Source organism: Gymnoscopelus braueri, assembly GCF_963280865.1.
Source record: "Gymnoscopelus braueri genome assembly, chromosome: 6".
Taxonomy (NCBI): Eukaryota; Metazoa; Chordata; class Actinopteri; order Myctophiformes; family Myctophidae; genus Gymnoscopelus; species Gymnoscopelus braueri.
In genome coordinates, this window is record NC_137607.1 from 22,760,667 (window position 1) to 22,784,315 (window position 23,649).

Here is a 23,649-nt window from a genome sequence, read left to right on the forward strand (position 1 = left end):
TTGAAAATAGCAGATCTACAAGGTACTTTTACTTTACTGGAGTATTTCCAATTGTCTATACTTTAACTTCTACTCCACTACATCTCAAGAGGCAAATATTGTACTTTTACTCCACTACAATTATTTGAAAACTTTAGTTACTATTTACTTTGCAGATATAAATTATTACATTATAAAACATACATTAACCACTTTAGCCCTATTTTATACCTAGGCTATTTGAAAATAGCTGATCTACAAGCTCACAACGCGTCGCGATGCGATGCGACACGTTGTGAGCTTGTAGATCTGCTTGTAGATTGAGCTTGTGAGCTTGTAGATCTGCTTGTAGATTGAGCTTGTGAGCTTGTAGATCTGCTTGTAGATTGAGCTTGTGAGCTTGTAGATCTGCTTGTAGATTTTCAAACATTTTAGTACTTTTACTTTTGGTACTTTAAGTACATTTTGATACCAATACTTTTGTACTTTTACTCAAGTAAATTTTGAATTCCGGACTTTAACTTGTAACGGAGTACTTCTACATTGCAGAATCGATACTTTTACTTAAGTAAAACATTTGAGTACTTTTTCCACCACTGCCGAAGACCTCTCCTGGGACGAGTCGAGCACGTCAGCCATGTGGTGAAAAAGGGCAGCAACATCTTTCACCTCAAGCAGCTGAAGATCAGCATGATGGGGCCAAAGATCCTACAGGCTTTCTCTACAGGCACCAGAGAGAGAGCATGGATGGATCACCACCTGGCATAGGGAAGGGACGTGGGAACCACACTGCCCTCAACTGTGAAGCGTTGCAGAGTGTGGTACGGCCATCACAGAGCATAAAGTGCTCATAATGTGAACTTCCCTTTCTTCTAAGATGTACTGTATACAACGGCCTGCAAAGCTCGCAGGATTATCAACACCCCAGAACACCTCTGTTTCAGCTGCTGTCTGGCAAAGTGGTACCACAGCCTCTCAAGGCCAGGACAACAGGCTCTGGGACAGATCTGTCCACCAGGCAACCAGGCTTAAGAACAATGAACAATGGCCTCTAATGGTCTGTCTGCCTGTTACACAAGCGCACACGCACGCACGCGCACACACACACACACACACACACACACACACACACACACACACACACACACACACACACACACACACACACACACACACACACACACACACACACACACACACACACACACACACACACACACACACACACACACACACACACACACACACACACAAAGAACTGTAAGTCTCAAAAGTTATGCTTTCAAGTTATCCTTGAAATTAAAAAGCTTTAGCTTTAAAATATATAAATATAGTGTGGTAAAAACTCCCTAGATGTCCTCTATCTATTTCTCTATGGAATGTTGACATAGTGAAATGATGATCATACTGTATGCGTTGTTTTCACACCATCAAGTATACGGACCATGTGAAATGACGCAAGTGCATTTGTACATGGCTGGAAATACAAATGGACTTATTAATGCTGAGGATTTTACTGTGAATATGCCATTACCTTTCTGTGTTATGTAAAATGTACAGTCATGTTATGACTTTACAGATCTGATTTCCTCTCATAGCACAAAAAGACCCACAATACTGAAATTAGAAAAAGTATTACAAAAATGTAGACAATAATGATGTGCCCCAAAATAAGGATGCCAACAATCTGAAAAAAAAAAAAAAACTGAAATTGAATTTACCGGTATACTTGGGAACGATGCCTAGTTGGAAATGCAAGCCCCACCCAGTTATGCAATAGCTGTTGTCAGAGTACCCTTTGTACCTGTTTGGCTGTCCTCAGATCCTCGCCGATACACGTGGCGAGTTATGACTCGAGTTATGACTTTACTAATCTCTCAAGAACAGATTCTGCTCTGCGTTGGAATCTGTCGTGAAGGTTCGTCATAACGTGTACACACTGGGCTACAAGTGGGCGTGCCTTCAGATCAGGAAGCAGGCCGCGCTTTACCCAATCAAATGTAGTGGGCGGGATTTACGTGTCCGCCAATCATTCCCCACTCGAAACCAACCGAAACTAATTTAACAATAGCGTCCGCGGAGCAGACAAACCCACGAAAAGATATTCACATTTTAACTTGCTCTTTTATCATAGAAACAAGTGGGCTCATAACCAAAACGATCCATGTTCTCTGGGAGAAGTGGTGTTAGTGTTCCGTGTAGAAATATTGTTAGTGGGAATGAAAACATAGTCGCACCACCGGAAGTGAAACGCTGAAGGCAGACCAAAACCCCGGTTTCCTTGCGCACGGGTGCTACGTCGTCATTGTCCCAGAGCCAAGTGAGATAGTACAAACAGCAGAGGGCGCTGTTTTTCCTTCTCATTTGGTTGTGGGTTCCCAGCTTGTGACTTTACAGATCTAATTTCCTCTCATAGCACAAAAAGACCCACAAAGTGAGTGTGGGGCAGAGAAAACACGACACTCACATTTCAAATCACAACCATTGATTGACAAACATAATTGGCACAAGGAATTAACAATCAAGCTTTGCAGATTACAGAGAAATGTGAATGCCAGAAATGTGAAAGATGGAGAGAGATCAGTGGAGAGAGATCAGTGGTGTGTACAGCCATCATTTCAGGGAGGCGGACAGATTGTTCAGGAGTAAGACCATTTTTATTGAATGATTTTTTGAACTATCCTCTTCCATTCCATTTTCAGAAACATAAATCAACACATTTCAAATAACAGTATTATAGGCATATTCATCAACAAATTAAAGTATATACACAAACTAAAGTCTTATTTGTTGAGCATGTTCACACCCATTATCTAAACAAGTCCATTTGGTTCCATTTTGTACACTCTTCAAAGTTAAATTAATACTTGTATTTTACTGTGTAGATGATGATGATGATGATGATGTCATCACAGATGAGATTTAGGAGACACTTGTTCATGTTGACCGTCCTCGACCATAACATAATCATATACATGTTGTAACATTGACAGGTATTAATTTAGGACTACAATGGAAACAAGTCCTTTTTTGTGTGATCCTTTTAGACTAAATGTTATACTGTACCTCTGCGCTGTTTACATTTTTTGATCAATACAATATTCAATCAATCAATCAATATCAATCAATCAATAAATATAATCATCATCATGTCTAACTACGTTGTTCCAGTGTTACACTGACCTTCTCTGGTAATATCTTCAGAGAACCACCAATCTGATAAATGTAAAGGAATGGAAAGAGTGTGTCAGTGAAAGTGTGTGTGAAGGTGTGTAGGTGTGTGTTAGTATCAGGATCAGAGAAGGACAGTTTTCTTCTCTTCCAGTCCAGCTGGACTCTGATCCTCTGAGGTTTCTGCTTCACTGAGAGAACAGCTTCAGAACCTGGTGAGAAGCATGCTGTGTATTTACCTTTATCTAAATGTATATTCCAGTACTGACCCCCTTTTTCTCCCTTCCTCTGAAAGGACTCGGCTAAAACACCTACTGACCAGCATGCATTGTCTCCAACCTCAACATCCCAGCTGTGAGTCCCTGAGTTGAAGCCCTTAGAACCCAGAACATTGGAAAATAAGTCAAACCTTTCTAGGTTGTCAGGAAGCTGCTGTTTTTCTCCACATCTCACACTGGTCAGATCATCAGACAGGATGTATTGTGGAAAGGCAGTGTTTGGGTCCAGAATGACAGGGGTGTAGGAGACAATGTCCTTCATCTTGTCCCAGACACTGAAGGTCAGGTTGCTCAGGTGTCTGGTCACGTCTATCAGTGCTCCTGAGACCGGCTGTGGGTCCTGCAGTGTTAATTGGACTCTTTGCATTGTGTTCTTGTAGTTCTGCAGGAATGAGATGTGTTCAGCTCTCAGCTCCTCCTCTATGGCTCTGATTGTGTTTGAAAGAGTCGATATGTCTCTGTTCAGACCCTCAGTCGTCTCCCTCATCATCTGACTCTTCTGCTGCTCTTCCTCCCACAGTGCAGCAATCCTAGCATCCTCTTCCTCTTGTAGAAACTGACGCATCTTCTTAAACTGTTCCTTAATCTGCATCTCTGTGTCCCGAGTCTGGAACTGAATGTGTTCTGCTGTTTGATCATAGTTTCTTTTAACTTTATTAAAGACCTCCAGTTTCTCTTCTAAAGGCTTCAGTGATTTCTGGACTTCCTCCTTTTGATCAAGTGCAGCTTCATCGATGGGTCTGATACTGTGTTTGATGTGTTTTTTAGAATCTCTACACACAAGACAAACTGGCTGCTGACATTCCAGACAGAACAGTTTGAGTTTCTCAGCGTGCAGACTGCAGAGAACCTCAGACCCTGTTGAAGCTCTCTGATGTCTCTCCTGTATGAAGGCCTCACACACGTTCTTCAGAGCCAGGTTTCTGGGAGGATCCACTGAATGTCTCTCCTTACAAACTGGACATTCCTTTATTACCTTCTCTTTCCACCATTCCTGCAGACAGTCTTTACAGAAGCTGTGGCTACAGGACAGGAGAACAGGATCTTTAAAGATGTCACAACACACAGGACAGGAATAATCCTCTTCAGGACGAGACAACTTGGAAGCCATTTGGTCTCTGAGTGAAGCTGCAAACACACTATTCAAGCCAGGAAATCAGCCAGTCAGTGGTGGTAACACTCCCTCCTCTGGAATGTTCCCTGAGTATGGTTAAAGTCCATTCAGCTGACAGAGTCAGCAGCAGGTTCAATTGGTCTGAGTCAGTATTCCCTCCTGTAGCTGTGGACAGACAGTGTGTCCTCTTCACTGGAAGTTGTGTTTGATCTGAAGGTGAATCTTAGCGTCCGTCTCTGTGTCGTCAGTGAGGAGAGGCAGACTAACCTGTAGGCTATCATGGTTTCTATCAGATGTATCTGGCAAGGGGTGGAGCTATGACACTACTGAACTGTTGCAAAGTACACCCACACCCACACACACACACACACACACACACACACACACACACGGAAATGCCCTCATGTTGTTTGTGTCTCAACCATCAGGTAGGCTATGTTATCAGGTATGATAACATAGGTGTGTCTGCATTGTCCAGGTGTGATTTCTTCATCAAGGGGTATTTATGGGAGAACAGTATGGACACGCAATGCAAACTATGACAGCTTAATCCAGTGGTGTCCAAAGTGCGGCCCGCGGGCCATTTGCGGCCCGAGGACACATTTTATACGGCCCTTGGCTTCATTCCTAAATTGTATTATGAACGGCCCGCCTGCACCTTCAATAAAATAAAAAGATTTATAAAAGTGAAAGTTGCATTTTCCTTCTTCGCCTCAGGATGGCAGCACCTTCTCTCGCTCTTGCTTAACCCTAAAACCGAAATAAAACGCCCAAAATCCGCCTGAAAATCACACATTTTCAACCAAAATCCGCCTATAACCGAAAATTATCGCGCGCGCAAGCTGGCCCTTGGTTGTTTTCATATTTTCTAATTTGGCCCCCTTTGAAAAAAGTTTGGACACCACTGGCTTAATCCCTGGGAGAAAAAGAAAAAAAAATGCTATACAATCTCACAATGCTCTCAACCTTACCCTAAACCCTAAATGCCGACGCTTTATTTTCCTTGCTTTTTTTTCGCTTTCTTTTTCTTTGAGGAAAGCTCTTTATTAGTCAGGCAAGGTGCACTGCAGACTGCACACTGCACATTATAACACGTTTGCGTGTCAGTGTAATAAAGTGCCTTCCTCAAAGAAAAAGAGAGAAAAAAAGAAAGAAAAAGCGACTGTCTGATTATACTAGTAGGGGCCTGTAAATTAGCATGAAAGGGGATTGTTTTATATCTATACAGTACGTTGATTATTAAATAGTATAAGACATGCACAGCACTTCACACGCACACACACACACACCTTTTCCACAGTTTTCATCAATAGCCTTTATTAATACTAGAAGTTCGGCCCGCTGCCTCACATCTAGCGCCCACGCCCACGTAGCGCCCACTTGGCGGTGCATATCACTGGCGTAGCGTCATGAGGGCCAGTGGGGCCATGGCCATGGCCCGGTCAGTGAAGACCGTATATCTGTATGTATGTATGTATGTATGTATGTATGTATGTATATGTATATGTATATGTATATGTATATACACACACACACATATATGTATAGGTATATGTATATATGTATATATATGTATATATATATATATATATATATATATATATATATATATATATATATATATATATATATATATATATATATATATATACTCACGTATTAGCGAAAATGGGCAATATATTGTTTGTTGTAAATGAATAGGCGTCCATATTTAGGAGGTGGTTGCAATTGTGAAGTGTGTGTGTCGGCCACTTTGGAGTGCAGAGCCACTTCACAGACACCGCACAGTGTGAGAGAGACCATTTTGTGAAAGTAGGCCAAAGTTGCTTATAGTCAGCGGACATGGCAACACTGCTTATAATTAGCATACATGGCAACAGTGGCGTGCAGGCTTGTTTCTGTCTGTCTCCCTGTCCCTCTCTCTCCCCCTCCCCCCAGCATTGGCTTACCCAACGGGCTTGAGGTGCTGAAGCACAGGGCACCAACCTTGGGGGGGCACCAACCTTGGGGGGGCACCAAACGGCCTAAAAAAAACAAAAACGAAAAACGCGCCAGTGAAGCGTCATTTTTCCGCACTGGGGTGCTACAGTGGTATTAATAATTATTAAAGCAAAAGAATGCAATTGATGTTAATCAAAATTAAAATGAACATAATATAAACTGCATTGTGAACTACATTATAGCTGTGAGCCTGTGAATCCTGCGAGGAAAATGAAATGCAAATTCACTGATCTGTCTGTTGAGAAGAACATCCTCAAGTATGTTTTACAATTCTTCATTGTATAAACAAACAAAATTCTTAAAACAAGTCATTTGGCATTTTCAAAAACTATAAACTGCGGGAAATTGTATATTGGCTGATTTTTATCCAACAAAACTGCTCTTTGTCATGGCGCAGAGAGAATATTGAAGGCGTAATAGGCCTATCCATATCGGTTTCTCCTTTATCTCCTTGTTGACTGGTAAACAAGGACATTTTTACACATACTGCCAGGTTCTCTGAGGCTTTTCTATTATGGGAAGTTTGTAAAATAACGTAATAGTAAAACATGACACAATATTAGCTAGCTGTTGGATCATTTGGACTGAAGACATATTATAAGACTGAACTGCATTAAGGTAACAGCGATGTTCCGTACAGATCGCTAATACTTCCAGGTAGTGTGTATAATTTATATCTCCATTATCGTCATCATTTCCCCGCTCTTTCATCCTCAACCAAGCATAAGACACCTGGACTGGAGAGTTTCTGTACTGTATGTGCTGTCATGTTTATAACTAATGTTTGGTGTAAGGAAGTCATATTAAGAGAGTAAATTCTATAAACAGGGTTACACAAGGATACACAAGGATGTTGGGTTCAGAACAGATCAACTTGTTTCAATAAATACTCATCATAGGTTGTGGATAGAATTTATATCTACATTATTGACATTTGCCCTCTTTTGCAATTATGTCACAGGGAAACATTTCCATAGGCTCGCTATAGCCAGTGCTCAGAATGCGGCGCGTTTCCATAACTATGGTATTAAAGATGCTAAAACAAAGGCCACTACTAATTCGGGAAAGGGACATGGGACAGGAGCAGCTAACTCTATAGCTCCCCCTTCAGACAAGACCAGCCTGCCGTATATTACACTTAAAAAATACGACTGCAGGGGGATTTGAAGATGCTTTAACTGAGTGGTGTGTTTCAGGTAACAGCTATTAAAACATTTTTTTTTTAAAGTTTTACGTAAAGTAGTTGTAAAATAATAGCCTGGTTCCAGACCATAGACCCCGCCCACTCTCTGAGTGAACTGCCTCTCTTGGTCTGGTGTTGTAATGTGAACCTAGGATTCATTCTGTACAAAAATGTATTGTCCAATGAGAGTCTGAGGTGGGGGTGGGTCTAACGACAAGCCAATCAGCGAATACTTTTGCTAAATCAAGCTGTGCGATGACGTCAGATGTAGGCGGGTCCGTGGATCTCTTGTGATTGGTTTAAGGAAATTCGAATCCCCTCCCCATGGTAATCACCTACACTGGAGCCAATGTCAGCCTGAAGCTCCACGAAGCTTCAGGCTGATAATCAGGCAAGTAAAATATAGGACCTTTGATGATAACCCTTGCACTTTGCCACTCCACCCCTCAAATGGAAACGCAATGGATCAATATTCTAGAAAACGTCTTAGCGATCGAAGCTCTGCCGTCCCATTGACTTACTGTACATCAGACCGAACCTGAGTCGTGAGAAGATTTTTGGGGAAAACCTGTTCTAAAAATAGCTTAATAGGGAGGATCCGAAAATAATGACCCTGGCAAACTGCTGCCGCGTCTCAGACGGGCAAGACAAACGACGTCCATTTCTCCTCAGTGTCTTTAATCAGGGTGTGATAATTAACGCCACACTCCATTGACCAAACAAATATCTTTGTCAAGGTGCTCGTTGCTGTACAAGTCCTTCCCCTGTTCTCAAAGACAAGATAACAAGCAGCCTTTAACCCCTTAAGACCGGGAACGCATCTGTGTAACCACACGATAAACCATTATCTTATACTTTCTACAAGCTCATAGCGCGGCACCGAGTGCCACACTATGAGCTTGTAGATCTGCAATTTTTTTTGAAATTGTGGAAATTTGTGCAAATCTTTTGAATATATGCACTTTTTAACATTTTTAACTCAAAGCTTTGCTTCTGGGGGTCCCTGAAACAAAACATTTTAAGATGGGGGTCCGTGGCAAATTACATATAATTTTGGGGTTCCTTGAGAAGAACCAGTTTGAGAACCACTGATCATAGCAACATAAGTTTAAAAAAAAAACCTGTTAGGATTTTGAAGACATCCCCAGAAGCAAATATGTTAGTCACAAATATTCACTTTAAAAAATATGTATATTCAAAGATTTGCAAAAATGTTGCCATTTAAAAAAAATAGCAGATCTACAAGCTCATAGCGCGGCACTCGGTGCCGCGCTATGAGCTTGTAGATCTGCTATTTTACAGTATACATAAGATAATGGTTAAAGTGGTTAAAATCTAAAATGACACAAATGCGTTCCCGCTCTTAACGGGTTAATCGCCCTCATTGCCACAGTAGTGGTATAGTACCTTGAGCTCTTTGTAATGCTTGAGTCACCCCTCTTTTCTCCCCTGCATTCCCCCACACCCCCCCCCCACACCTCCCCCCCTTATTGCCGCCTCCCTACCAGCAAAAAAAAACAAGCAGTTAAAATATTTTATCGTACCGGTGGCTGCCTGGCGCGCCACAGTATAGCAGCAGCAGCGTTGGCGTCAAACTTTAACCCATTGAGACCTGAAGCCGCTTCTAAACATTTTCTAAATCCTAACAGTTTTTTGGAAAAAAAATTAAAAATATATTTTTCACGATTTTTCAAAAATAGCAGATATACAAGCTCGTAGCGCGGCACTCGGTGCCGCGCTATGAGCTTGTATATCTGCTATTTTTGAATAGCCTAAATAAATCTAAAAGTGACACAGATGCGTTCCAGGTATTAATGGGTTAATAAAGTGAACGACCTTGCGGGATTGCACAGGGGATAGATTAAGTTTTGCTTTCCCCTACCGGCATGAAGAAACTCGCGGCTCACTGGGGTTTCTTATCTGGGGCTTGACTTAATTACCTGCTTTAATTCTAACATTCTCCAAAATGACCTCTCACCACGATGAGACAGGCTGTTTTAATTAAACAAATGAATACGCCGTTTATCGCGCCGGATCAAAGCTCTCGTTTGTCACAGTAACAGTTAAGGATGCCGCTGATGATCATGTTATCTGGGACTTTAGCTGGGGTTTCACCACACACAGAGGAAGCAAGGCGTCCGATGCTATCTGTCTGTGTGGTGCTGCCGTGGAGATACCGAAGATTACAAACAGGCCCATTAGATACAGCAGACACGTCCACTTAGTCACAAAAGTAATCTGATGAGCTTCATAATGTTAGCCATGCACTCCCTTATTACATTGCTTAAAAGGTTTATAGCCCAAAGCAGGGGAGCTCTCCATCTGGGAGAGGAGAGGAGAGGAGAGGAGAGGAGAGGAGAGGAGAGGAGAGGAGAGGAGAGGAGAGGAGAGGAGAGGAAGAGGAGAGATCATTCCAAAACAGAACAGACCCCAAAAATAAAGAGCTCAGCAAAATAACAAGAGGAAACTGAAAATAAGCTTAGAAGACATTCTCAAAGTCATTGAGACAGTGGGCTGGTTTGTTTATAATGGTGGTTATCTAACAATATTTTACTATGTGCAGAGGGTTCCTGGGCTGCGCTGCCTGACCACACTTAATGGGAGAAAATGTCAGAGAAGCCATTATCCCAGCGGGGGCACACACACAGCCCTATTACACATGGCTGCTGGCTGCTAATGTGTATTAGCCAGAGACAGAGGAAGCAAGGTGAGGAGAAGTGATTTTTGCAGTAGCTAACTAAGTAGGACAGAGGGGGAGAGGGTAGGAGAGAAAGGAGAGGAAAAGACAGGGAAGCCAATACCTAGAGTGGATATTACCGGTAGCTGATCGGCGATTTCAGAGGAACGTATTATACCGTATAAATAGGCTTGTGAAATGGGCTATAGCTGTCTCTTGAAATAATGTTCCAAGGGAAGCTCATCATTGTCCAACGTACTGTTGCTAAGTATTGAACCAAAGATAATTCCCTAGACGGTCTTCAGAGGTTAACTGTATGCAGTAAAGTGCTCAGTGTTCATTTAACTCAGAGAGTCGACAAATGGTACCATTCCCAGTGGTGGAAAAAGTACTCAGATATTTTACTTAAGTAAAAGTATCAATACTGCAATATAGACATGCTTTACTTGAGTAAAAATACAAAGGAATTGGTGTCAAAAATGTACTTAAAGTACCAAAAGTAAAAGTACTTACGTAGTAGCAGATCTACAAGCTCTCAACGCGTCGCGATGCGACGCGTTGTGAGCTTGTAGATCGGCTATTTTCAAATAGCCTGGGTATAAAATAGGGCTAAAGTGGTTAATGTATGTTTTATAATATAATAATTGATAATTGCAAAGTAACTAGTAACTAAAGTGTTCAAATAATTGTAGTGGAGTAAAAGTACAATATTTGCCTCCGAGATGTAGTGGAGTAGAAGTAAAAGTACAGAATTTTGGAAATACACCAGTAAAGTAAAAATACCTCAAAATTGTACTCAAGTGCAGTACTTGAGTACATGCACTTAGTTACTTTACACCACTGAAATGGACCCGCAAAACATCAGTAAGGGTCCATTTGCTCTCATTCAAGATTCAAGTTCGAAAAGGGAATTAGGATTTTTACTGTGTAAGGTCAAACCATGGCTCTGTGAGCAAGAAAGTGAACTGCCACCCGTTGACTAATTATTATGAATAAACTTAAAAAGCTAAATGCCGTAAGAATGCAGTGGAATGTGAATTCTGAACAACAAATTGTTGTTGCCAGTGAATGTCAAAACATTCCGCTACTAAAAAAAAGTGACTGCCAATGTTTTCTGGTGGTAAATAATTTAGTGGATATTGAGGGATGCTCTTGGCAAAAGAAGAAATGTGTATGCATATGCTGTGTTTTTATTATTACTATTATTTTTTTTGCTACTACAATGGGCAACGTTCAAGGCGTCCCAAAGAACGCCAAACACCAGTGGAAAATATAAAACGATTGATCACAGCACAGAAAAAGGATAAATCTTCAAACGTTTCCCTCTTCGTCGATAAGAGCGTTAGAGGATCAGAGCTGTCAAATGAGACGTCGCTTGTTTAGATTGACCCAGCCGTTTTGGAACTATACACCTCACTGAAACATGCAACTGAAAACTTAAGTTCTAAGAAAAGAGGCGACAAAGTTTTAAAGGATTTTTTCACAATTCCTCAGCTCCAAAGTTTCAGTGGCAATAATGATGTGACAATGGTGCAGGAAGACTATTGTTAACGGGGTTTAACCCATTGATACCTGGGACGCATCTGTGTCACTTTTAGATTTCTTTAGGCTATTCAAAAATAGCAGATATACAAGCTCATAGCGCGGCACCGAGTGCCGCGCTACGAGCTTGTAGATCTGCTATTTTTGAAAAATCGTGAAAATTATTTTTAAAATATTTTTTTCCGATTTTTTTTTTTAGGATTTTGAAAATGTTTAGAAGCGGCCTCAGGTCTTAATGGGTTAATTTGCTGGGCGGGGGAGGAGGGGAGGGGGGGTCCATGCCTCTGCTTTTGATACCCCCCCTCTGATCGCCAAAGGCGATGTTTTATCCAATGGCTTCTGACTGAATTAAATGCATGCATTTTCCTTTTGGGACATGTTGTAGACTGTCTGCAGTGGTGGGAAAAAGTACTCAATTTTTTTACTCAAGTACTGCAATGTAGAAATACTCTGTTACAAGTAAAAGTCCGGAATTGAACATTTACTTGAGCAAAAGTACATATAAGTATTGGTATCAAAATGTACTTAAAGTACCAAAAGTTAAAGTAGTCATTATAAAGAATGTACCCTTTCAAGTTTTCAAATGTATAAAAATATTTTGAAAATAGCAGATACAAGCTCACAATGCATCGCATAATATTTATGTTTGATAATATCACAAATGCACTTCTCTTTTGGATAGAACGCCTATCTGCGTTCTTGGCAGGTAATGTGTTAATGGCGTCCCTATTTTGCGCAAAATGTTCCTTTTTTATGCAAAAATAGCAATTTACAAGCTCACAGTGCATCGCATTGCGACGCGTTGTGAGCTTGTAGATCTGCTACCACATACAGAGGAGTATGTGGGGCTTAAGTAGTAAAAAAAAAAAGCCACCGCCCACCCTTCTACAAATCAAACCCTGATTGTTGCAGTATCATTACCATTCTTGCTCCCAATAAGTTATATAACAAAAAAACATTGTCAGAAACAATATGCCAGTAATCCATCACTCACCATGCTCTCCTATGCACAACTAAACCTTCAGATCTAGTTAAAAAACATGCAGCCCAAATGATCCACTGTAATGCTTCACTTCCTACAAGCCTTTCTTTCACTGACCTGGAGAAGAAATGTGACGCTTCCAATTTAAAACTAAAATTGTTTTTTAACTTTGATGTTTCTAACGTGACATGGCAGTAGAAGCGAGGGATTGCTCCTAACCTCCTATAACATTACTGCATGGTTGTATGAAAGACTAACTTTACAGGATCAGCTGATTTGGTTTAACAACAGTGTCTATCCTGTGAAATAATGGTGGACTTAAGGAAATAGTCTTGGGAACCAAGTGGCTAATAGGTCAGGGGGGTCTATCTCCTGTTTCCGTAGCATGAGGTAGCTTAATGTACAAATACATGACGATAGAATAGCCTTGCCCCCAATACTCCCTCTTTTGATGCTAAGTGCCAAGCAGGGAGGTGCTTAGCCTGGTATCCAGCCTGCTTCGCTACGTTCGGCGGACTTTTTTTTCTCTCTTCGCTTCTCAGTCTGGAAAGCCTCCTATCTCCAAGGGAGGCGGGACATGCCAAAAGCTTCTAAACCTACCGTGGCTTCTGATTGGTCTGTGGTGCGGGGCGGGAAAAAAAAAAACAGTGTGATCGTTGTGATTCGTCATTCGTTTGAACAACATCCAATCAGCAACAACGTTGCCCAACGTAACATATGTAGTTCCAGTGTAGTTCTGCAAAACGAGTCAATAGGGTGCTCTCCAGACTGAGAAGCGAAGAGAGAAAAAAAAGTCCGCCGAACGTAGCGAAGCAGGCTGGATACCAGGCTAGGAGGTGCTGGCTGCTGGGTATCATTATTATAGTCTATACTATGTATATCTGCTATTTTTGAATAGCCAAAGAAATCTTAAAATGACACAGATGCGTTCCCAGTCTTAATGGGTTATCATCTTCTGATGCATGTGTCTGCAGTGAACCACAAGCCATGATGGAATACATCATGAGATGTATAGCTATACGCTCCACAATGTACTGGAGAGGGCCTGGCTGAACCAAATGCCGCTGCACTCGCCTGCATGCGCCAACCACTGGAAGAAAGACGCGATGTAGAAGATGGCCGGACGGACATGAGGAAGAAGACCCTCCCCACCACGACCCACCCATGCCTTCCACCCTAAACACGGTCAATTGTGTTCGTTGGAACGCCCCAGCCAAGCCGGATGCGTCGCGCGGGATTCAAACCCCCCAGTCTCCACAATGGTATAGCAAGGCAGGAACCTTTCCCCTGCACCCCCCCCCGGACACCTCAGTTCTAACATTTAGGTGAATAAAAAGCATGACGTACTGGAAGAGCAAAATGGCCGCCTCCATGTGAATAATGCTCAACAGGCCAAAGTGCATGAATTGCTTTTGTTTAATAATTGATCTATTCTTTTTTTTAAGTCACCCTTCCGTGCCACTCCTCTCTCTCTCACAACACCACTATCTGCTCTCATCGTATGTGTGAATACAAATAAACAGGTAGCGAACAAGACTTGAAGAGAAACACTGGAGTAAAGTTGACTGTTTTTTACTGTTGTCTGTTTTCTCTCCACAATCATTTTGTAAAACTGAAATACAAACATCAAAAGGGATGTATCACAAAAAAATTACAGTAAACTTAATAAATTAATAATAAAGTACAGTCAGCATGTAGAAATCACAAATGTTAATACCAAACATGTATATCTATGCAAATAAACTCACATGACTAAATTACATAGCATTTTAACGTTCTTAATATTAACATCATGAATTTACATCAATGTCATTTCAACCAAAATAACTGCACAAAGTACTCACAAGCGATGAACTTTCTAGGCATGAAACATTTGGCCGACTGCTAGGCTTACTTTATAGAGAACATAATTACTAAAGCCAAAACAGGTGAGTAAATGACAAAAGGTCATGATGACCTGATAGAGAACATAATTATCAAAGGCAAAACAGGTGTGTAATTGACCGAGGTCATAATGACCTGCTTAATTTCTTAAAGCTAACAGCTGCAGAAAGAATGCTTGCCAACTAGTGGAAAATAACTGAGAAAGAACATGACAACCACTCTTTTATGAAGCTTGCCCGTCCAACACAGTAAAACGTATCCGTTTGTAAACTGTCAGAGTTGAATTAACCGTGAAGTTTTTTCCCGTCCACACTGGCACTGAGAGTGTGTATGTATACTGTATGTGTGTGCTCGTATTAATCCATTCAAACCGGGGAACGCATATCCGTGTAACCTCTTTATCCATATTTTAAACGTTGGCTATTAAAAAAATAGCAGATATACAAGCTCGTAGCGCGGCTGCTATTTTGGAAAAATCTTGACAATTTTGTGCAAATATTGGAATATACATGTTTTGAAAGGGAACATTTGTAACTCAAATCTTTGCTGGGTCAAGGAAAATATGTTTTTGTGAAAACTGTTAGAATTTAGAAGACATTCGTAGAATCCCCCAGAAGCAAAGATTTAAGTTACAAATGTTTGCTTTAAAAAATATATATATATATATTCAAAGATTTGCACACATTTTCAAGATTTTTCAAAAGAAACGCAGATCTATAAGCTCATATATCATATGAGCTTGTAGATCTGCTATTTTTGAATAGCCCAAAGAAATCAAAAAATGTCACACACAGATGCGTTCCCCGGTCTTAGTGGGCTAAAGGAGCAAGGAGAGAGGCGACTCCTCAGGATGGTCTTTGACAGGCCCTTGAACTCCCCAGGCCTGGTGATAAAGTGACTTGATGAGCGGGCAATCTCTGTCTGCCAGCTGCTAGTCTGGCCAGGGGAGCTAGGGAGGTGCCAGGGTGAATGAAGATACGCACACACACACACATGTGTTCGTAAGCGCACGCACGCACTGGCACATGTGTGTGTGTGTGTGTGTGTATATATATATATATATATTTATATAGATATATACCTACAGGCTAATGCGCACACACACTTGCTAACCCGTTCAGGAATGCTCTCTCGTTCAAACACATAATATACACCTGTTGGTGTGTAGTCAAATAAAACACTAAATAATACACACACGCCTAGGCACCCGACTGACAAGGTTGAAATATAGACGTCCAAAGCTGTGACACTTCTCTGACAAACGAGAAGAGGTTCAACTTAAACCGATGTCCTCTCTGTCTCTCTGTCTCTCTGACTCTCTCTCTCTCTCTCTCTCTCTCTCTCTGTCTGCAAGGTGCACTAAAAACAAACGGTGCTATATACCACCAAAATCGGTTCTTTGGCTCGTAATCATAGGGGATCCGTTTTTGGTGCTATATACAGTAGCACTAATCTTTAAAGGTACTACTGTATATAGCACCTTTGTCAAATGGTGCCATATAACACCTGTTATTGAGGTGCTATTTAGCACCATTTGTCAAATGGTGCTAAATAGCACCAGTCTTTAAAGGTGCTATAGCACCTTTGTCAAAGGGTGCTATAGAGTCCTGACGTCATTGCCAGTAGAGGGCGCTTTTCCGCAGGTTCGTGGCTTTACTTTTTTGTTGAAATCCTCATTGGGGAATCTTAGATCACACCACACCACCCCGGCTATTTTACTCATATGGATATGAAGCATCGACTGAAGGTGTAAATGTACACATTTACCCAAAGAGTAACACAATATAAACACTATAAACGAGTCAAACAACCCAAAGACTACATTTCCCATGAATGCGGCTGCTGTGGGGACAGTGATATCAGATTGTGATATAATTGAATTACTTGATACTAATGATTTAAACACACCAGCGGTACAATTCCACCTATCACATAACAATTAAAAATGTAAAAATGTGATCAATAAGCCGTTTAATTTAAACAGTATTACTTGACAGAACATTGCTACTAAATTGCCCATTAACAGCTTTGAAATGCAAGTTAAAACTGACTAGTAGCTACTCTCAATCTCAACAAAAAAAAACTGCGTACAGCACGAGTACATATGATCCTTCCTCTCCATTGGCTTTGTATGCATTCCGTTAGCCTTGTTATGTATGCAGAACAGCCTCCTCTCTTTTCAACCAGCTGTACTGGAAAATTAAAAAAAAGTTAATGAGTTCCTCAAGTCTGCCTTTTCACCTCAGCAGCAGTCCAAAACGTCAACTCCCGGGGGGACTGTCTGTCATGACAGAAAACTTTCGACAGCACAACAAACATTACTGTAAGAGCCACCATCAGCCATACATGGACAACCATTTGTTGGCTTAGGAATCTTTGAAAGTTGCTCAGCAGCCAACACCTTGGCAAGTAGCCCTGTGATAACTCTGTATAGCCTCAACACTTTGATGTCCAAAATGAAACATGCACAGACACTAACCTACACAGCAAAATCCTTAGTGTCAATTTAACTCCGAGTGTAGCGGGTCCATTTGGTTACATTTGTACACTCTCTGAGCTACAATTGGATAAATTGAATTGGATACATGTGTATAACACAAGATTTCCTATAACGTTAATAGGCTACATCTTTGGATGTCCAAAAAAAAAAGAGGTTTTGGGGAATGAAAATAGTTTTGGATTACAAAGAGATGACGTCTATGGCAGCATGCTTCCACCTCTCGCCCCATGCATAATCAGTTGCATAGCAATATCCTCAGTGTTCATTTAACTCTGAAAGAAAGACGAGAGGTTTCTGTGTGTTGACATTCACCACTTTCTCTTTTTGGGGAAGCAAGCGGTGATTGTTTTCAAACCCAGGTAAGAGCGTTCGGCTGCCTGATTGCGTGGACATGTCAGACAGGCAATTCAGGGGGGACTATCAACATGAGTAGATTGGACAGCATTGTTCGCTAAATGACGGGATCTGTCTCCCTCTCCGCCTCCTTAATTATCTTCCCGAGTTATAATTACACATGTGAAGGTCCAGAGGACAATCACTGTTGTGCTGTGATGTCTGCTCGCCAAAGTTAGAAGCGATAGGCAGGAGATACCGTTAGCGTAGACAGGCTGACATTGGCTGCAAATGGAGGTTATTGTCTCCCGTCTCAAATTTGTAGGGAGCAATTATGACAATTACATAAAATTCAGCACAAACCATCCCAGCATCATTGTATTTCATTATCGCCAGTACAATGGATACAATAAAAAATTAAATTGTATAGCCTTGTTCTACTGTGCTGGAAAAAAGCAACCTAAAGCAATCTCGATGAAGCAACGTTTTTACGGAGTGCAATATTACGGAGTACAATATTATTACTGTGTTGCTCCACACGGTAACTGGGGAGGTTTGTGGTCTCGCGTTTCCAGGCTTTTATTTTTTAGTTTTGCTAAAAAATAAAAGCCCGGACTAGGTAGTGTTTCATTTCCCCAACCAACCAGAGTGCAGTGGGCGTCGCTCCAAATGTTGTGACGTCAGGCCCCTCAATGCTCCACATAGGGGTGCGGGGCGGGGCGGGGGCTGACGGACAGATCGGTGCACCAATAGGATCCACCGGAATGTTTCCCTGGAGATTTTGAACCCACTCCTCTAGACATGACATCAGACGCGCTAGGACAGTCTAACGTCTGGTGACATCTAAATTCATTTCCTGTCAAACCTTTATTTATACTCGGGACATTGAGGTTGCCCTCATTTTCAGTGTCGTCGAGATACGTCACAGTACAGTTTCATTTTCACATCAAGATTCATATCAATGATAAAACAAAACAAACAAATACAGAGATTTTCCCCTATCGTGCGATAAAACACAAATGTATAAGCTGTTGCAGACACGTGTGGGTAGGTCTGCAATCAAAGATTGAAATTGACCTCGTTGCTGTCCGGCAGAAACCAGCTAACCCAGCTAACGCTTTTGAATTTTTTCCTATAAATCAGGGCCATTGAACACCCTTTGCGTCTGTGTGTTGGTAAAAAAAAAAGCCCTTCTGACAAAACCAGCTAGCTCCATTGGATCCTCAAACGTTCTGCTAAACCAGCGAAGGCCACCGGAGTTAGCTGGTTTTGCTGACTAACTCCACTTTTTTTCATTTCCTGAAAAATTAACATTTTGGAGTTAGCTGGTTTCTGCCCGGACAGCAGAGATATGTTATGGGGGAACAGATCTTAAATTTAAGCTGTAGGTCATTCCAAGTGGTTGGGGCACTAAAACAAAAGGCTGTTTTACACAATTCAATGTAGTTGCTATTGAACAGTGACAAGAATGGCCTTTATAACAAGCTGCTTTGCAGGTTTTTTTTTGGGGGGGGGGGTAAGCTCTTCTACCCAGTTTTAGTAACAAAAAAGCTGTTTTGATTGTCACTAGTGAGCTAAACATTTAGAGGACTGGCCTGCCAGTCTATTGAGGTTTTTGGACAAATCCAACCTATTTCTTCTCTCCTGTCGTATATAGATGATGGAAGGAAGGTCACCCCCTGTCTGTTCTCTTTTTGTTTTGTTTACCAAAGCAGCAGGGAGGAGGAGGAGGAGGGCTGCCGGAGAAGTCGTCCTTCGGTGGAGAACACTTGTTCCCAGCTGTAAACAGCTGAGAGTTGGGGAGCGACCGGAGGCTTTCCTTAAGAATAGCAGTAAGTGAGAGCAGTGGGCGACCTGGGGGTCCTTTAAGCAGCCTTGTAATTCCCTCTTAATGAAGGGCGATGAATAAGTGATTTGAGGCGCTGCCGCACAAGGAAGTCTCATCCCCCCGTCGGCCCGTCTCTCTACGGGGAGAGGAGAGAGACCTCAGGGGACTTCTCTCTCTTTCTCCTCCCCAGCGGTGTAAAGAAACTAAGTACATTTACTCAAGTACTGTACTTAAGTACAATTTTGAGGTACTTTTGACCTTACTGGAGTATTTCCAATTGTCTGTACTTTGACTTCTACTCCACTACATCTCAGAGGTCAAATATTGTGCTTTTACTCCACTACAATTATTTGAAAACTTTAGTTACTTGTTACTTTGCAGATATAAATGATTATGTTATAAAACATACAGTACATGAACCACTTTAGCCCTATTCTACACCTAGGCTATTTTAGTACTTTTACTTTTGGTTCTTTAAGTACATTTTTATACCAATACCTTTGTACTTTTACTCAAGTAAATTCCGGACTTTTACTTGTAACAGAGTACTTCTACATTGCAGTATTGATATGTTTTACTTAAGTAAAACATTTGAGCACTTTTTCCACCACTGCTCCCTCCCTCCCTCCCTCCCTCCTGTGTCTCCCTCTCTATCCTTCCTCCCCCCCCCCCCCCCCGCTCAGTCAGTCAGTCAGTCAGTCGGTGGTCCTCTATAATCTCCTCTAAAACGTTGGACTTGCAGGGACCCGGCGGGGGAGGTGGCAGATAGCCAAGGCCACTGGCCGACACTGACTCATCCCATCATAAACAACATGGCAGCTGCCATCACCTCCTCTCTGTGGGTTCACCAAGCCATGTGTCAGCCTGCCTGCCCCCCCCCCCCTCCTCCCCCTCTAGCCCCCCTCCCACTACAACCACCACCACCAGTGGAGGAAAGTAACTACATGTACTGAAGTACTGTACTTAAGTACAATTTTGAGGTATTTGTACTTTACTTGAGTGTTTCCAATTTCCAATACTTTAACTTCTACTCCGCTATCATCTCAGAGGCAAATATTGTACTTTCACTCCACTACAATTCTTTGAGAACTTTAGTTACTAGTTACTATGTAGATTTTGATTATTATTACAAAACACACATTAACCACTTCAGCCCTATATACATTTCAGCCTTTTGAAAATAGCCGATCTACAAACTCACAATGCGTCGCGGTGCTTGAAATGAGACATTCTGCATAATGAGTACATTCTACTGTTGGTACTTTAGGTACATTTTTATACCAGTCCTTTTAGTACTTTTACTTGAGTAAATCTTGAATTCCGGACGTTTACTTGTAACTGAGTATTTCTATATTGCGGTATTGATACTTTTACTTAAGTATAAGAGATGTGAGTACTTTTTCTCCACCACTACCACCATTTAACACACGCTAACACTGATGGGTAATATTATTTTATGTCACTGCGCGCTGGTTTCCCATGTTATTATTTTTTCTTCCTCCATGACTTAAGACGAGGTGTGTGGGTAAGGGGGGGTGTGTGGGTGGGGGGGGGGGGCGGTTTAGGAGGGGGGGGGGTGGTTGGGTGCTGGTGCTAGTGCCGGGGGGGGGGGGTGGGGGTTTGCGAGGGTATAAAAAGTGCAACTCTGTGTCCTCGCCGAGGCTACAGGCAATCTCACTCTCCGGGCCAGAAAACAAAGATGACAGTAATAAAAAGGAGAACCGATTGCTTTTTCATTTCATTTCCACTGGGAAATCAGGCTGAGAGAGAAATAAAGGGGCCATAATAATAAAGTTTAAGAGAAAGGGGCCTGTACCTTTCCATTCCCTAAGTAATCCACCAGCAGTGGCTAGCATGGACACACAGTACACAGCGGCCCCATGGCTGACCACTTTATTGGAGGGAAAAGACAAAGGGAGGCGGGGCAGAGGGGGGGGGGGCAGCTGGTATACACAGTAAAATCATCTGTGTCGATTTATAACTCTGGGAGTGTACAAATATAATGGGGTCCATTTGGTTATACAAAATGTTGTGCAGCTCCCAGAGTGTCAAATGGATGAATAAACATTGAGGATTTTGCTGCATGGGCACAGAATCTGTCAAGAAAGATAAGAGGAGAAGTAGCCTAAACGGAAGTAGCCTCGATCTCCAGGCTTTTATTTTTTAGTTTTGCTCAAAAATAAGAGCCTGGACCAGCCATAGAGTTAAAAATAATAGAGAGGGCACCAGAAATCTCCTCCCATCCACTTGCATTGAGTTGCTCACCCAGCGCATGGGCCTAATTCACCCCTTCTTCCGGGTTGGAAATTTGGTGGGCGCGGCCTATTATGGCCCCAAACGCGTCACAGATGTGACGCGTTTTGCGTCACAGAAGCGCGCAGCCCCATGCGCAAGCACGTGCGCACGCTCGTGAGTCGAGCCCATTGGTCGAAACCGTTTTCGCTCGTTCATGTTGAGGCCCCAGGCCTGCACGCGCCTGCACTACCATGAATGGCCACCATGTCCATTTGGCTTCAATGAAACCACTGGGTTCTGGGGGCTTGGGACCAGCCTGTTGACGTTCCTGGAATAGGAAGTGTTTCATTTCCCCTACCAACCAGAGTGCAGTGGGCGTCGTCGCTCCAAATGTTGTGACGTCAGTGCTCTCAATGCTGCACATTGGGGGAGGAGGAGGGGCATGGGGCTGGGCGGGGGCTGACGGACAGATCGGTGAACCAATGGGATTTTGAACCCGCCCCTCTAGACCAGATATCAGACACGCTAGGGCAGCCTAAAACGGAAGTACCGGAATTTGGCGGAAGTACCGCCCACGGAAATGACGTTAACGCTTTACACATCTGTTAACATTCTCCGGGAACTAAACGAGTGTTGCGATTGGTCGGAAAAAGATCGTATCCGGGGTAAATACGTCCGACGGGAGTGCCCGCCCCTATAGACTACTCTCTGCATTAGGTCGTGACCGGGCTTTTCTCTTCGCAGATTAGTAAAGGCTAGGAACGAGGCTATACCTTAGCCCCCGGAAACAAATCAAAAACTTTTAGGTGAAGTGTTAGGATGTGTAACGCCACTCTATTTAAAAAGAACCCCCCCCCCCCCCCAACCCCCCACCTTTTTTCTTTTTTAAGGTGCATCATTCCTATGCGGCCTATGCAACGTTCTATTGTTCATTATAGTGGAATATATAGTGCAGCAGCAATCTCTGCATGAACGTCTGAGGTAATGGGCCACATATAAAGACACCACTGTCTTCATTTTATGGCTGAGTATTTCTAATGGCCTACTTGGCTTCCTCGCCCACTCTCTCTCAGGAGCCATCTAGATCTCTTTAAGACCTTTGATATTCTCAGCACACTCCTTTCCATTCCTGGCCCACATCTCCCTCCATCCATTCTTCCTCTCTCTCTTCCCTTACCATCCTCTCCCCTCCCTTCCCTTCCCTTCCATCGGTCCCTGACAGCCAGAGGCAGCCTGCGGTAGCCCGGGGCCCTTTTTTCCTGTGCCTTTAGTTTCATTAGCGGCCCCAGATGCTTAGCTGCTTACCAAATTACGGAGGGCCAGAGCCAACTCGCCGCCAGATGGGACCATCTATATTCAGATGAGCCCCGTTTCCTCACACTCGCACCGATCCCCACACTGTTGTTGTCCTGTAGCGTCTCTCCCTGACAAACACAAACACTCACTAGCGTAAATAGACGCACGCGGCGCATGCCACATGCAAGCGCTAATATGCACAGACACTGACAAGCGTGCATGCACACACACACACACAGAGTCACACGCACACATACAGTCGCACACATACAGACACACACACACACACACACACACACACACACACACACACACACACACACACACACACACACACACACACACACACACACACACACACACACACACACACACACACACACACACACACACACACCAGTGTTGCCAGAAAACCAGCCCAACATTTGACTATGGGCCACATGAGCACTTTAACATATACATCAGCTATTTGAAAATAGCAGATCTACAAGCTGAGCTTGTAGATCGGCTATTTTCCAAATAAAATCTTGCGGGGAAATTATAATAAGCAGATCTGGCAACCCTGACACACACATATTGCACACGCACGCACGCACACACACACACACACAAAGGTTGTTATCTCCTTGCTTTCCAACAGTCCACT

General features: G+C 42.5%; 2 protein-coding genes across 2 annotated transcripts in view; both read right to left on the minus strand.

Annotated features, from left to right (window-relative positions):
- The window catches only part of agbl4 (AGBL carboxypeptidase 4), a gene marked incomplete at both ends in the record, with an annotated part of 472,442 nt that overhangs the window by 212,884 nt on the left and 235,909 nt on the right, over nt 1–23,649 (minus strand). The gene's annotated exons all lie outside the window — the stretch shown is intronic.
- On the minus strand, nt 3,133–4,539 carry LOC308086355 (E3 ubiquitin-protein ligase TRIM39-like; the record flags this gene model as incomplete). Its single annotated transcript, XM_080429876.1, has 1 exon — nt 3,133–4,539. One exon carries the CDS (start codon nt 4,537–4,539, stop codon nt 3,133–3,135), a length of 1,407 nt encoding a protein of 468 aa, XP_080286002.1.